This window comes from Haliotis rufescens, unplaced genomic scaffold (assembly GCF_023055435.1).
Source record: "Haliotis rufescens isolate VD_foot unplaced genomic scaffold, xgHalRufe1.0.p SCAF_17, whole genome shotgun sequence".
NCBI lineage: Eukaryota > Metazoa > Mollusca > Gastropoda > Lepetellida > Haliotidae > Haliotis > Haliotis rufescens.
In genome coordinates, this window is record NW_025963857.1 from 5,715,140 (window position 1) to 5,731,336 (window position 16,197).

At 40.1% G+C, this 16,197-nt stretch overlaps 1 protein-coding gene across 6 annotated transcripts in view; it reads right to left on the reverse strand.

The window, feature by feature from the left end:
* The window catches only part of LOC124142275 (trafficking protein particle complex subunit 8-like), a 48,963-nt gene extending 37,375 nt beyond the window's left edge, over positions 1 to 11,588 (reverse strand). For all 6 annotated transcript variants that reach the window (XM_048397453.1, XM_048397451.1, XM_048397452.1 and 3 more), the window contains exons 1-4: positions 11,321 to 11,588; positions 2,697 to 2,903; positions 1,669 to 1,758; positions 630 to 804 (exon numbers count right to left, since the gene is read on the reverse strand). In XM_048397453.1, the coding sequence (XP_048253410.1) occupies positions 630 to 804; positions 1,669 to 1,758; positions 2,697 to 2,903; positions 11,321 to 11,477 (629 nt within the window). In that variant the 5' untranslated portion in view covers positions 11,478 to 11,588. The remainder of the gene's footprint in view (positions 1 to 629; positions 805 to 1,668; positions 1,759 to 2,696; positions 2,904 to 11,320) is intronic.
* Between the last annotated feature and the right edge of the window lie 4,609 nt (positions 11,589 to 16,197).

A 16,197-nucleotide genomic window follows, 5' to 3' on the forward strand; every position in this document is an offset into this window, starting at 1 on the left:
TAGATACTGGATAATATATACTGGATAACTGATACTGGATACTAGATACTGGATAGTAGATATTGGATACCATATACGTGATAATAGATACTGGATAGTAGATACTGGATATAGATACTGGTAACATATACTGGATAATAGATACTGGATAGTAGATACTGGAAAGTAGATACTGGATAGTAGATACTGGAAAGTAGATACTGGATAGTAGATACTGGATAGTAGATAGTGGATGATATGTACTGGATAATATGTACTAGATAATTTGCAAAGAAAATACTTCCCCTGGTTATGTTTGTGTGTTTGTCATTTAACGCCTCACTCAGCGATATTCCATCTACATGACATGATGATGTATGCCTGGGAATAACCCAATCTAGACCAACCCTCCATGTGACTGTTTACAACCATGACCCTTCTTAACTTCAAAATGATAAAATGACCTTGCATAATAAGTGCATCTTATTTAGGACCATTAGGACCAAGTCAGCCATAGTTACAGGTGCCCTCCCATATTCCCTTAAATAACAAATGACTGATCCCCCTAATACTCCAAATAATACTCTATAATACTTCCACTTCTACACTCATGTAGCATGTATAGAGACCACTGTCTGGCACTGACTTACCTGGGCAGTTCGCCGTCACTGACGTCATGCAGGAGGACGTAGTAGGTGAGTATTCCTGGACAGAACCAGCGCGGCACCTTGTTGGGAAACTGTTGTTGCTGCTGAAGCTGCTGATTGGTCAAGCTGGTGAAGGTCGCAATGGGGTCACTCTGACCAGAGGAGGCCACAAATATACCTTGAGGTGGTTAAGGTTGATCAAACTTCTCTGACACTCTGTGAAAGCTCTAAATTTTTAGCGAGAGTTGGGTGTTATGCTGAAGTCAATATTATTTCATTTCCCTAAAAGTCAAGGTAATTGGGTTCAGTATTTCAGTTATATCATGGCATGGTGCTGAGGATCCTGTCATGACAAAGGGAAACAACTCTGCACATTGGAACTGGCCAATTCCTGTGACCGACAAGTCAAGTACCACCCCTCCCTGTGGTCGACATAGTCAAGTACCACCCCTCCCTGTGGTCAAGTACCACCCTTCCCTGTGGCCAACATAGTCAAGTACCACCCCTCCATGTGGCCGACATAGTCAAGTACCACCCCTCCCTGTGGCCGACAAAGTAAAGTACCACCCCTCCCTGTGGCCGACATAGTCAAGTACCACCCCTCCCTGTGGCCGACAGTCAAGTACCACCCCTCCCTGTGGCCAACATAGTCAAGTACCACCCCTCCTGTGGTCAAGTATCACCCCTCCCTGCGGCCGACATAGTCAAGTATCACCCCTCCATGTGGCCAAGTCAAGTACCACGGCTCCCTGTGGCCAATACAGTCAAGTACCACCCCTCCCCGTGGCCGACATTGTCATATACCACCCCTCCCTGTGGACAAGTACCACCCCTCCCCATGGCAGACACAGTCAAGTACCACCCCTCCCTGTGGCAGACACAGTCAAGTACCACCCCTCCCCATGGCCGACATAGTCAAGTACCACCCCTCCCCATGGCTGACACAGTCAAGTACCACCCTCCCTGTGGACAAGTACCACCCCTCCCCATGGCCGACACAGTCAAGTACCACCCTCCATGTGGTCTGCCAGACAAAGGATACACCCCACACAGTGACTCAGGTACTCGTGGTCCGACAGGGCAATCACATCGAGGAAACATTCCCTGTATGCCTCAAACCATGGAGTAGATGCTGAAATACAATCAACATACTGTATTTTCTCCAACTAATGGTAATAATGGTAATTACCTAGGCGATCTGTAAATGATTAGACATACTTGGTTCTAAACCATTTCTGAAGTAAAGGGTGACGACGGTGCGCTCCCATATCCAATCCATGTGGAAAACAGAGACACTGACTACGATAATTACGGTATTAATATACAGCTAAATTAACATACAGCATGCAATTTCAGATGAACAAGAACTTACTAGAACAATTTGCTATGGCCTATACATGTTATAGACTCCCTTTAAAATGTTTAATAAATAATAATAACCCATCACACTTGTCTGTTGTTTAACATTTGTAGAAAAAATAATCAATAATTTCCATTAAGATTTTACTAGTTAACCAGCATGAAATACTCATATCCCCCACCAATATGACATGTTCGGTTGTGTGCAAGTAAAAAAATACTGTACGTTTCCAAGATCTGCTCTGGAAATAAGCACTACCACCATTTTCAGTCTAAGTCAAAGTCGTTGCTATGGAAACTTGAATAAATTTTTCAAAAATCCCAAACTATCAAAAGGCACCAGTTCATCACTAGACCTATCTATGTGCCAAGTTTGGTTAGGATACCCCTTATGGTTTTTCGGCTCTGCTCCGGCAACGTAACGGATGGGCAAAGGACGGCGGACAGCACCCATTCCTATATCCCCCTTCCACTACGTGGCGGGGGATAATTATCCATCATGTCTATTGTTTAACATTTGTTTGAAAAAATCATCAATTATTTCCATTAAGAATTTTAAGTTAATTATGAAACTTTAGCACCAAGACTTCAGACACAAGGATGATGTTACAGAAGGAGCTGTAGGTCACATCACATTGCCCTCCCCTTCTCCATGTTCTCCTCCCTCTGTGATCGTGCCAGAGCATCACTGAACATACACATAACACTCACCATGGAGTTGCAGGTCATAGTTGCCAACTGACATCATATTCCCCGCTCCTCTCCCCCCATCCCCCGTCTGTAACTGTGATCCCGCCACGGCATCACCGAGCATCTTCTTGGTGGTCGCCTGTTGAGGGGGCGTGGCAGACATGTCGCAGGTGCTGATACGCAGGTTGTGGATTGAGTGGGACACATTGTTGGGGTCTTTGATGTGAACTGAAGAACAGGAATGTTGGGAAATATTATTGCTTTGATTTGGTCAGCATGGAGAGAATGGTGAGTGGGAGAATATGGTTATATATATATGCAACATTGACATTTTCTTCGATATGAACATTGCATTCATGATTATTGCATTCATATAGCAACGTGCATGCAGATGTGTTTGTTTGTGTGGCTGCATGTACTAATCCAGACTAATGCCGATTTTATAGTGATAGCCAACTGAGATACCATGCTGCAGTTTAACATGAATACCCAACTCAGACTCCGAGCCAACCAGTCCTTGTTTTAGCCCCTTAATGCTGAGCACCAGGCAGGGTATTAACAAATACTTTTAACATCTTTTGGTATGACGAGTCTGGGTTGAAACCCATGACCTTCAGCTCTCCGGGTAAACACTCTATCCACTAAACCACATAGGCAGTCTATGTGAACATGAAGCAAGAAATATTAACAAGAGAGCAATAGTCAGTGTGTTCAGTGAAACACCTACAAGCAATCGAACAGAATTTTCCAGATTTGAACACAAACCGATTTTCACCCTCTCTCAAGCCTAAGATAGTTTTGTTTCCTGAGAAGGTTGAGTCGCGCCATATTATTTGTGAGGAAAGCGTCTTTTTGTAAAAAAAATAGTGCTGAAGTAAGTATTTGTGTTTGTTTCTGTTAGATGTGATCTAGTTTTCCTGAACTTGGCATTGAAACAAAGCAACATGATGCCAATCAATTAATGTATTATGATAGATTGCTTGAGATCATTTATCATGATTTTTCAACCAATATTCAACACTAATGTTAATAATAGTCCTTTTGTTCATGTTATTTCATTTGTTGTTTAATTCCGCATTCAGCAATCTTCCAGCTATATGACAAAGGCCTGTAAATAATCAAGTCTGGAACAGACAATCCAGTGATTAGTATTATGAGCAATGATCCACGCCATCGGGGTAGATAGAGATGCTACAAACTCCTGAGCCTGACTACTCACTCCATAACGTCACCCGTGAGACAAGCATACATTGCCACAGGGTCATGTTCATGATAAGTACTGACTATCATCATGATCATTGCTTATTTGCAATACAAATAACTACTTATGACGAGGTCAATATATGAAAACGAGGACCTGACCAAGGAGGTGGTCTGACCAATCAAAGCAGAAAATAATGGATGATGAAAAACACCTCTAACAATGCTCACAATGTTAAAATCTTAATAAATTGTATTGTTTTGAAATTGTTCAAAACTATATTATTTGTTCCTCACTTCTATTCTTGTTTCAAATACCCCAATCATAAATTTACCAATACTGTCCTTACCACTGCACTGCAATGCTGATACTATAAAACTTTAAAAGTGAAACCTTTTTCAAGAAGCTAGATACTGTCAGATATTGAAGTTAATCAAATGGAAATGATAAGGGATGGATATTGGAGATCTGTGTGTATCACAATGCTTTGCAATGCACAAGGCCGTATTGCAAATGTATCATGATATATTGTATAATTCTAAATTTTGAATTCAGAAGCAATTTGATACATTAAGGTATGAACTGAAGTTCATAAATGGAACAAAACAAGATGCTGGTACAATATGATGTTACTCAGTCAACAAATACACAGCCATCTTGGGGCCCCAAATGCTCGCTCCTGGGCAGCGAAGGCTTTTGGCAAGTATATAACATTAATCACAAGATAAAAATCGCTATTTGAAATCAAGCAGGAAAAAGTGATATTGCGATACGTATCGTGGAAAAATGAACTTCAATTTACCAATATACCAATAATACCGTACACCCTTAGAAATGATACATGATGCAGGGATCCTGATAACTTTTTGAGCAATTGAGTTTTAATTCTAGGGTTTCTATTTTAAGTGGGTTATTACATTCTTCAATGGGTAAACAATATTTTTTCACTCATCTGTTAATCACTCTATTAGGTTTTTCCAAAAATTAGTGAACATTTTTAGATTTTGAAAAAATGACAATGTTTTAGATGTACATGTATATGACTATTCTATTCTAAATATATACAGAGCTCCAGATAAGCTTTTGGTGTTGTGGGTATTTTACCCATGTATTTTAAAATCATTGGGTATCAGTAATTCTATCTGGGTATTCAAATTTCTGTTACCCACTTGTTTTTTCACATGTGGGTATTTAAGTTAAATATTTAAAAACACTATTTATCTAGTCCCTGCAAACTGGTGTCGTGTGGGTTCGAGAGCTTTATCAGACTCAAAAATACCACGATACTTCCACAAGAAAGTGTGATGGCAAATGATCATGATGTAACTGTCATCATGGAGTTTGGCAAGGTTGACGGAATGCCCGTTTATAATTTCAAAATAAGTTGCTGATTTGCTAATCGAATACGCAGGGTTACTTCACAATTTTGATGATATGCACAAGTTTTATTTTTGTAGCGTATGTGTAATGTTCGTTGCGTATTTGATACGCTTGGATTTTATTTTACTGCGTATTTCTGCATTTCTGATGCGTATTTCACGCAGATACGCAGCTTATCTTGAGCTCTGTATATAGGATTCACTCGGAAAGTAAATTAGCTAGTAATTGTTTTTCGGAAATTAGCTCCTTTGTACGCATGCTGAAAAAGTGTCATTGGGTATTCACACAAGCTGTTTTTATACATGTTTTTCATTTAACATGTTTAATGCATGCGTTTCTGTACGCAAGCTCATTGAAAGTAACTGGGTTTTGAATATTTTGGGGGGGTATTTTAGCAAATATGCTGCTTATCTGTAGCTCTGATGATGTTTTAACATGAATCGGTCTGGAATACTTGCAACATTCGGTTAAACATGTTATTGGGCAAACATGACATTTCCAGTATGGCTGCTGTGGAGGGACCGTCCTAACAAGTTTCAGCTTCATAGGCTCACCTGAACTGAAAGTCCTATGTTCAATGTTACATGTTTTAATTACAATAATGTTTTCAGTTTCGCCATATTCAAAAGGTATTGACAAAATTCAAGGTGGTGTTAGAATCTACATGATCACTACACCTGCTGTGTAAATCAATGCACGATACATCAGCTGTGTGGCAATACAATATTGTATGATTGCTTTTTCCACCTATTTAACAATGTTTAACATTTCTAACGATAAGCAAAAAATGATTAAAAATACTACATTTGAATGAACATGTTGAACACGTTGAAGTGAAGTGATCTATGATTAATCTCCACATGCATCAACACGATCAATACGAAACAAAACTTATTGAACTCCAACATGTTAATCATGACACTATTGACAGCCACATCAGGGTTACCATGGTTACAAATTCCTTGTATTAGAGTGTCAACATGGTCAGTGGTCATGATGGTACGGTCATTATCCCAATGGCATGGTTAAAATAAGTTCCTGGTACCTGAACAGCACAAAGAATATCTTTTAACAAAAATAGCTTATGATCATGATCATGATGATACTGAATATAATATGAAACCCGAGATAAAGTTACTTTTGAAACAGAACTGGACAAACACATGGAAATTAATAACGTTAATCATGTTAATGATTGTATGAACATATGTTTGTTTGTTTTGTTTGTTTGTTGTTTAATGTCGCACTCAACAATATTCCAGCTATATGACCGAGGTCTGTAAATAACTGAGTCTGGACCAGACAATCCAGTGATTGATATCATGAGCATCGATCCATGCAATTGGGATACGATGACATGCATCAACCAAGTCAGCGAGCCTGACCACCTGATCCTGTGAGTCGCCTCTTACGACAAGCAGAGTCGCCTTTTACTGCAAGAATGTGTTGCTGAAGACCTAGTCTACCCTGGATCTTCATGGGTCACGATGAACACATCTAATCATGTTATTACACAGTATGCAGTGACAGAAACTAACAGTTTTAGCCCACTAGTCCTTATAATGATGACATATAGCAAAACCCATAAAAACAACAAATTTCTACTGGTCAGGGTTAGAAATTGGCATTAGTCCTGTAGTCCTGGCCGAACTGCCGAATAGTAAAGGTATCATAAGGACTAGTAGAAATTTGCCATTTTTAAGGGTTTTGCTATATGTTATCATTATAAGGACTAGTGGACTGAAACTGTTAGTTTCTACCACTGCTAGTAGTCCTTATCATGCTTATGATACCTTAACCATGCTAACTATAGGGCAGTTTGGCAGGACTAGCACCAATTTCTAACGCTGCAGTATGATTCACAAAATAAACCTGGGCATTCAGAAGTTGAAAAGGATAATCAATATAATCAATCTCAATGAAAGGAAAGTGGCAAACTTTCTAAATTACAACAGCTAACCTTGCTAGAAGATGATCAAATGTATTTCTTCCTGTAGGGAAACTTGATTCCAATTGGGCACGTCTATATGAGTGTCCCTTGGCACACTCGACAAAAACTACATGACTCCCAGCATTATATGTTTAACTAAATGCTTTGTTTGTTTGTTTGGTGTTGAACGCTGCACTCAACAATATTCCAGCTACGGTATATGACCCCGCTCTGTAAATGATCAAATCTGGACCAGACAATCCAGTGATTGACATCATGAGCATCCATCCACACAATTTGGATACAACCGATCCTGTTAGCATGGTTAGTCGCCTCTTATGTCAAGTATAGACGCTTTTTACGGCAAGCATGGATTGCTGAAGACCTATCAAGCCTATTCTGCCCCGGATCTTCGAGGGTTGTTTAACTATGTGCAGTCTGTGCCAAATACTTTTGAGAGTAATATACCGAAACATGGCTCTTTTCATCATTTCTACATGTGTTCTAGTAGATTTTAGCATTATAATATTGATTTGTACAGGCTCATGCTTTGGACAAGTGAAAGGATTTATCTAGGTCAGTCCAGAGTTCAAAATCTGTGCCCAAGTCTGAAGTCAATGTCATTACAAACTGGAACTACAAATTCCCCACTTCATGTACATGTAGTTATAGTCATAGCTATCTTATGGTGAGTGAGTGAGTGGGGTTTAGCACCGCTTTTAACAGTATTCCAGTTATATCACTGCGTGTCAGCTTAACGTGGGAGGAAAGCCCGAAGTGATGCAGGTCTCAGACGTTTACCACTTCGGTGAAACCCACGAGCACAGGTATGGTGCTGACAAACCTAGAAACATAATCGGGGCGATCCGGGATTCGAACCCACAATCATAGGTTTCTGGCGTGCCCAAGGGACACACATCTGCACAGCGAATTGCGGCGCCTTAGACGACTGGGCCCCCTGTGCCCCCGTCATGTTATGGCTTAGTAGAAGTGACTTTAATACCTCCATATTTGAGAAAATAACAACTTTAACAAAAATCCCAATTTTGAAAAGAGTTTTCCCAGTCTGCCAGTGAAGGGCCCTTAGTTTGGAATCTGTGATAAATCCCTGAAGTGACAAATAAATGCTGAGAATACCAGTGAATGATGACAACAGACAATTTTAGAGCTAGCACATTCAACCTTGTCAACATCCTCAAAACATGGTAAAGACTGGGGATGTCATCAGCATGGTTAGGGCTTTACTGGACACAATTCACATACTACTGCAGCCAATATGCACAAAATTGAGAATGTATGCAAATATTATCTCAAGGCCGTAGTTAACTTTTTTTGACAGGGGGGGCAAATATTTGCACAAGTATCACTTGTCCCCAACTTGTATATTCATGATTCAAATAAACTGTTTTCTATAAAAAATCCAGGGGGGGCAACTACGGCTGGCTACGGCACTGATTATCTCCTGAAGGTGCAGGTGAAAACAATACTGTATTATCTGTTTTAATAGTTTTTAATTGAAATGAGAAATTTAACTGACATTTCTATTCTGATAAGCAATGCAATCGACTGTGCATATCCAATTTCCTTACTTAACATGATCAATCACCAAGTTTAATTTACATGCCCGTTCTCCATTGTCCTAATGATGAATACAATGTGCCTCACGTTACCAGCATAGAGGTCAAGGTCATGGTGGTCCCCCTGGAACCCAAATGTTCATGACCAGGACCCCCTAAAAGTAGTACTGAGACTTGGTGACAGTTTACAGAACCCACATCATTATGATGACAGGATATTTTGACAGAGCCAGGTACATCTCTGTGTTATATCAGGGGTAGACAACATGATCTTAACCTACGTAGTCCACATCTCATTTTGGACTAGTGGTACATGTACCACTTCAGATATTTATGGCATTGTGATAGAAACAAAAGGCATTTGGACATGTTCAGCAATATGATGGCGGTCTGTAAAAAATCAAGTCTGGACCAGACAATCCAGTGATTAATATTATGAGCAATGATCCATGCAATTGGGATACGATGAGATGTATCAACCAAGTCAGCCAGCCTGACCACCTGACCCCATTATTCGTTCCATATGACAAGCATAGTCGCCTTTTACAGCAAGCATGGGTTTCTGAAGACCTATTCTGACCTAGATCTTCACGAGTTATCATGGCTACACATTATTTTGACATCAAATAACAATGAACATGATGGAGCCATGTCTAAATCTTCTATGTTAACAGGGATAGAAATTAGCACTAGTCCACACCAGTATTGACAATGTTAAAGGTATCCTACTTGTCCTAAGGGCCAGTAGAATTTCAAACATTTTTGGGTATACTCCATAATTTAATTAACATGACATGTACCGTATTCGACGTAATAAGCGCCCCACTCTAATAAGCACCCATGGCGATATTTGCTAATATACTGGCTAGTGAACAATCCCAATTAGCACCCCTTCCGATTGATCTATGTACACAAGACTTATTTATTTGTGTATAATATGCACTTGTGTGTTATATGCACCCTTAATTATGGGCAATTAAATTCTGGAAAATATATCTGTCGTGTATAATAAGCACCAACTTTTCTTTGTATCATTTCAGGCTGTCAGCATAAATCATGAAATTTACAATCTTTCAACTCTATTTTTTTTTCTCACCAAAATTATATTCTAATAAGAGCCCCCTATTTCTAATTTTGAGAGCGCCCTGGCTCTTGTTACGTCGAATACGGTATATATATGCTGTACCTGCTGAGACGAATAAAGAAGGAAAGAAAAAAGACAAAACAAAAAAACATTTTAGGGTATATTGCTGTTCATTCAATCAATATATTATCACTATTCAAGCTGGTCTTTATTGGTTTATTTCTATCCCTGCTGTTATACTACATGTACCGACCAAAACAATTCTAATTTCTTGTGCAACATTACTAGTCATTAGCTAGCCTGTCTACAGAATGGTGGAGCATATGCTGGAATTCACCCAATCAATAATGGCTATTGTTTGTACAGGTTGTATCAACTATCCAGATTAATCACCCAAATGAAACAAAGAGTATTATACTATATATAGAATCCTACATAACTTGCTCCAATCAATAATTATCCTTCGTTACCGTGACAATTGTACTAACGAGGCCCCACTGTCATTAACAAGAGTGAAACAATAAACTGTACATTCTGTATTGATGTATTGTACATTTTGTAATAGCAGGCAGCAGTGTTCATTTCAGAGTGCGGCCATGGGGACTTTTACACACAAATCTTTTTTTATGGTGCAAAATATAAATAAGGGCTCGACATCATATCCAAAAAATAAAATCTGTTTTCAATTGTACCTAATTCAACACCAAGTTTTATCAATTTTGCACTGGAATACATTATACACTTATTGTAACCTCCAAAGTCTTCAGTTAGCATTCAGTAATGATAGGTTTAACATGTTTTGATTCGATGCTTCAATTGCTAGGACCAAACAGCTTCAAGCTTTCAGGGGATTTCAGGTTAAAATAGGACCCCAGAAATCTATGCTTTTTTAACAAGATGACTAAATGGATCAAGGGGATTTGGAGACTTGTGTGTCATATACATATTTTTAATTGTTGACAATTTATTAGCAGTAATTGTATTATAAGGATAGCATATGGCAGCTTTACTTCCTGGTTTTCTCACCGAATAATATTTACATCTATCAAAGAATATTAAAAAAGTAATGGGTGTCAAACATGAATAATGTAAGGTTCTATGCATGTTAATAGTTTGTGAGAAACAGCTGACTGCTGTCTTTCACAACATGTTCAGATCCCCAAATTATTATCACATACAATCAAAAATAATTCAAAAGCATGATTTTCACTATCACAACCAAATATTGGCATCAACTACTCGAAATCGATATCTACTGTAAGTGAGTGTGTCAACAGTAATTAACAGATGACACTCATTTAATGATCACATAGAACTGATCACCTTGGCTTTGTAGACACACCCCTTTACACCTCAGTGTCGCCAGAATTGGTTGTCAACACGGCATGTCTAGTGTGATCAGTTTGATAAATAGAGTATTCTGAACAACAAAATGACACACAATGGAATATTCAAATGAAATAAACGCATTACCTTCTGTGCCTAAGCGACAAAAAGGCTGAACAAGTTGAGCAAAAGTCAAATTATTTTTCTGACACAAAACCTCTGCATCTTTGCTACACAAGACAGCCACATGCGGACTGAACGTGTTCTGGATAAACTCCGGTGCAGACTGTTTGCACTGTGCCATTGTTCCTTAAGATATTTTCCCTAAAATCACCATATTACAGATATTCTACTGTCTCTGAGAAAACTGAATGCATAATAATCCATTTGTGACATGTCGTCGGCCATTTTGATGAAATACCACTTCCGGGGGATTGAAGAAGGGAGATAATCGTGAAAACCTTATTTATCATGTTGGATGCATTCTTGGGAATTTTGCGTTCAAGCCGCCAGATGGCCTCATTTTATCACATACATTTTTAAGATTTGTATTTATTACTTCTATGTTAATCGTCATAAACATGCATAAACACAAATTTCTAAGACCCTAATCAAATTCTAATAAATATAGTTCATTCTAATTATGAAAACGATAGATGCTGTACATATATACCATTGAAAATGCAATTTTGAAGTTTCGCTGTAGTAGCTACATAGTTTATATGTTTTTGTAGTATTAGTTTAGTGACAGATCAAAATAATGTGTTTAAAGTGTGTTTGAAATGTCTACAGGCAGCAAACGTCGTTTATAGTATTTCTAATGCGGCGTTAAGCATTATTTACTCACACACTCACTAGTTTATAATATTAATTTCAATTTAGATCCACCTTCTTTGGTACGCGGCGTGATACAGCCGGAATATTGCTGAACGCGGCGCACAACCACACACACTGGCTCTCGGGTCACATTATGAAACCAACTAGATGCTCCCTGTGTTGTGTGAGTGAGATACAATTTAACGTCGCATCGGCATTATTTCAGCCAAAAAGCGACCTGTGTAAAATATCCGACATAGAAAGTCAGAGAATATGATCATCGTTATTTCTTCAAAAACGTCTCGTAATCGGCATAACGTTTCTCAGTATTTCATTATACAACGTTCCACCGTTCAGGTGATGCATTTCTGTTCTGGACAGCCTCCGTGGTCCTGTGGATAGAGCGTCTGCCCGGAGACTGCCTCCGTGGTCTTGTGGATAGAGCGTCTGCCCGGAGACTGCCTCCGTGGTCCTGTGGATAGAGCGTCTGCCCGGACACTGCCTCCGTGGTCCTGTGGATAGAGCGTCTGCCCGGAGACAACCTCCGCGGTCTTGTTAATGGAGCGTCTGCCCGGAGACAAACTCCGCGGTCTTGTGGATAGAGCGTCTGCCCGGAGACAACCTCCGCGGTCTTGTGGATAGAGCGTCTGCCCGGACACTGCCTCCGTGGTCCTGTGGATAGAGCGTCTGCCCGGAGACTGCCTCCGTGGTCCTGTGGATAGAGCGTCTGTCCGGTGACAACCTCCGCGGTCTTGTGGATAGAGCGTCTGCCCGGAGACTGCCTCCGTGATCCTGTGGATAGAGCGTCTGCCCGGAGACTGCCTCCGTGGTCTTGTGGATAGAGCGTCTGCCCGGAGACTGCCTCCGTCGTCTTGTGGATAGAGCGGTTTGTAAAATGACATGATTATATTCTTCAATTTGACCAGTTCTTTTCTTTTATAGATGTTAGATTTCCTTTTCGGGGTCTGAATTTCAAGGGCCGGCTCCGTGGTCCAGTGATAGAGCGTCCGCCCGGAGAGCGGAAGGTCCGGGGTTCGATCCCCGGCAGCGTCATACCAAAAGACGTTAAAAGATGGTACTTGTTGTTACCCTGTTTGGCGCTCGACATTAAAGGGCTAAAACAAGGACTGGTCGGCTCGGAGTCAGTATACTGTGTCTGAGTGGGGTATTCATGTTAAACTACGTCATGGTATCTCAGTGGGCTAGCACTATTAATTGGCATCAGTCCGGACTAGTAGTCTGGAAGTTGATTTAAGGTACCGACGTTTGCTACAATATCTGAAAAACTAGTGGACCTACTCCAGACAAAGTTGGTATGAGATTATTAAACAGTCATACATAACTGGATATTACATTTAAAGACAATCGGTGCATGAATAAAAAATCTGTCTATTTAGCTATCACTATATTTCATCAACAACCAGACCTGTTCGTCACGGGTGGAACGAGCATTGATTGTAACAGCCATCTGCATAATGCTACCCCTGCGTCACAGGGCCATATGACACAGTTGAACCAATCAACTCAACTCGAAAGGTTGCACGGGAATCACGCACGCACGAATACGGTGTTAGCGTTGGGCGTCTCAAGCAGTTATTTAATCATATTTATCAAATTATTTTTGCACTCCTTTTCAGGTCAGTGTTATTGACTTGAATGTATCATTCCTTACCACATTATTACATTTCATGCATCATGTTATTAGGTGTAATATATCATACGTAATTATTCATTTAGACAAATCATTGCTTTATGGTTTCGAAGAAAATATTTGGATATTTTCGTAGATGATTCAAGACTTTCGGGGCTGTTTCGGGTGAAAGAGAATCAAATTCTGAGGCAAGAATTGCACAAAGTGGACAAGATCCGATTATGACATGTACTACAAAGCACGAACCTGAAATTCGTAGACGATTCCTAGAAATTCTTTGACTAACAATTTTTTTTCTCACGATTCCCACGAACTACAACAATGTTTGGGAATCAAATAAGATATATTTAAGATTCTTAAGTAATGATTAAGAATATGTACGAATATGTAAGAATTCATATCCGTGGGAATTCGGGCTATTAAACGTCGTTGTGAAACAGGGGTATATGTATTGCACTATTCTTGGTTCCACGAAATGCCCTCGTCGTCAGATTCGGAGTCTGTGCTGTCACCTAAATGAACAACAACAGGCTGGACAGTATCTGGTCGGATACAGTCTTGTTTCCAATACTCTTCCTCAACTTTGATAACATGTTGGACACAGTTTGCCCAACGTACATCTGTAATTTCTCCCATCCCTTTCAAGACAATCTGCTTGACGTCGGCAAGCTTGAAGGTCTTATTTTGCCGTGCGACCATATTTTTCAAATCACCTCAGATTAGTTCGATGGGATTCAAGTCACAATGGTAAGGAGGAAGTCTAACACTTCGTGACCGTGTTCTCTCAACATGTTGTCAATCAAATAAGAGGGCGGGGGTTTGTTCTGAAGAACCAGTTGGTAGTAGTCAGTTTTTTTGGCTTTTGTGTGCCGAGCAATGCGGTTGTTGTCCAACCACTGACATATCTCACCTTTGGTGGAATTTGAGGTTGGACAACGGTTAATAGGATCTTGACAACTGTGATAGGGGACATTGTCCATAAACACCAAGGATTTATCAGGCAGTGCTAAGAGGAGCTGCTCCTCAACATACGCAGTGAAAACCTGACTATTCATCTCGGTATGGTATTCTCTGCCATCTGTAGATCTGGATCTGAACACTAGATCACACCCAGGGAGGAAACCTCTGTGGGAGCCTGCATGGAGGTCAATCAGGCGCTCCCCTTTACCAGGGGGGATCTTGCGCTGTGGCTCTCTGGTATCTGGGTGAGACCATTGGTAAGCCGCTGTGTGGCAGGCATTAACCCAGGTTTCGGCCAAATAGACAGACTCATAGCCTTCTTCTCGTTTCTTTTTAATTGTGCGCAAATAATTGATACGCAAACGAATGATATCTGGTCGTTCACACATTGCTAGTTTCGACCCTTTCGTCTTTTTGTACTGATATCCAAATTTGGAAAGGAGTTAACAAATGGTCCATTTGGAAATATCTAAGTCATGCTCTGTAAGGAGAATTTGTTTTAGTTTTCGTGTTGAAATAAATTCATTTTCTCGTGTTAACCGCCGAATCACGTCCCTGACAACTTTCTTATCAAAGGAATCTAACTTTAAATTCCTATCCTGTTTTGAGATGTCCCCTAATATATGTGCAGGGGAGCATGTGTTTTTATGAGTGTTCAAAATCTTAACTGCGGTTTGTTTGGGAAGCTGTAACGCATGCATTGTTCTTTTCGTGTACTTTGAAATGTCAAAGAAGGGCGAACGTCTTTCACTTTCAGCCTTAAAGTATTCAAATATTTTAACAACGAAACCTTTCGCATCAGCGGAAAGATGCTTGCGCTGAGACATCAGGAAATCTAATGATAACACCGTATTCGTGCGTGCGTGATTCCCGTGCAACCTTTCGAGTTGAGTTGATTGGTTCAACTGTGTCATATGGCCCTGTGACGCAGGGGTAGCATTATGCAGATGGCTGTTACAATGAATGCTCGTTCCACCCGTGACGAACAGGTCTGGTTGTTGATGAAATATAGTGATAGCTAAATAGACAGATTTTTTATTCATGCACCGATTGTCTTTAAATGTAATATCCAGTTATGTATGACTGTTTAATAATCTCATACCAACTTTGTCAGGAGTAGGTCCACTAGTTTTTCAGATATTGTAGCAAACGTCGGTACCTTAAATTAACTTTCAGACTTATACAAGCAGTCACACACTCACGCTCGCATGCACGGCGCTATATTTATAAGTGCAATAATCTTGAACGCGACGTTAAACCCCATTTCACCTCACCTCACCTATGAATTTCAAGAACCAATTATCGAATTAATAATAACTTTAGATATAAAAAATCGGCGTTAATAAACCCCCAGAACCTCTCAAGTTGGATTTAGTCATTCCCATAAACGTTAGGTACGTTTTGCTGTGCAGAGTGAGTGTGTATGTTTTTACGCCGCGTTTAGCAATATTCCAGCAATATCACGGCGGGGGACACCAGAAATTGGCTTCACACATTGTACCTATGTGGGGATCCAACTCGTATCTTCAGCGTGACGAGCGAATACTTTAAGCACGAGGCTACCCCCTACCGCTCCTTGCTGTACAGAGATACGCCT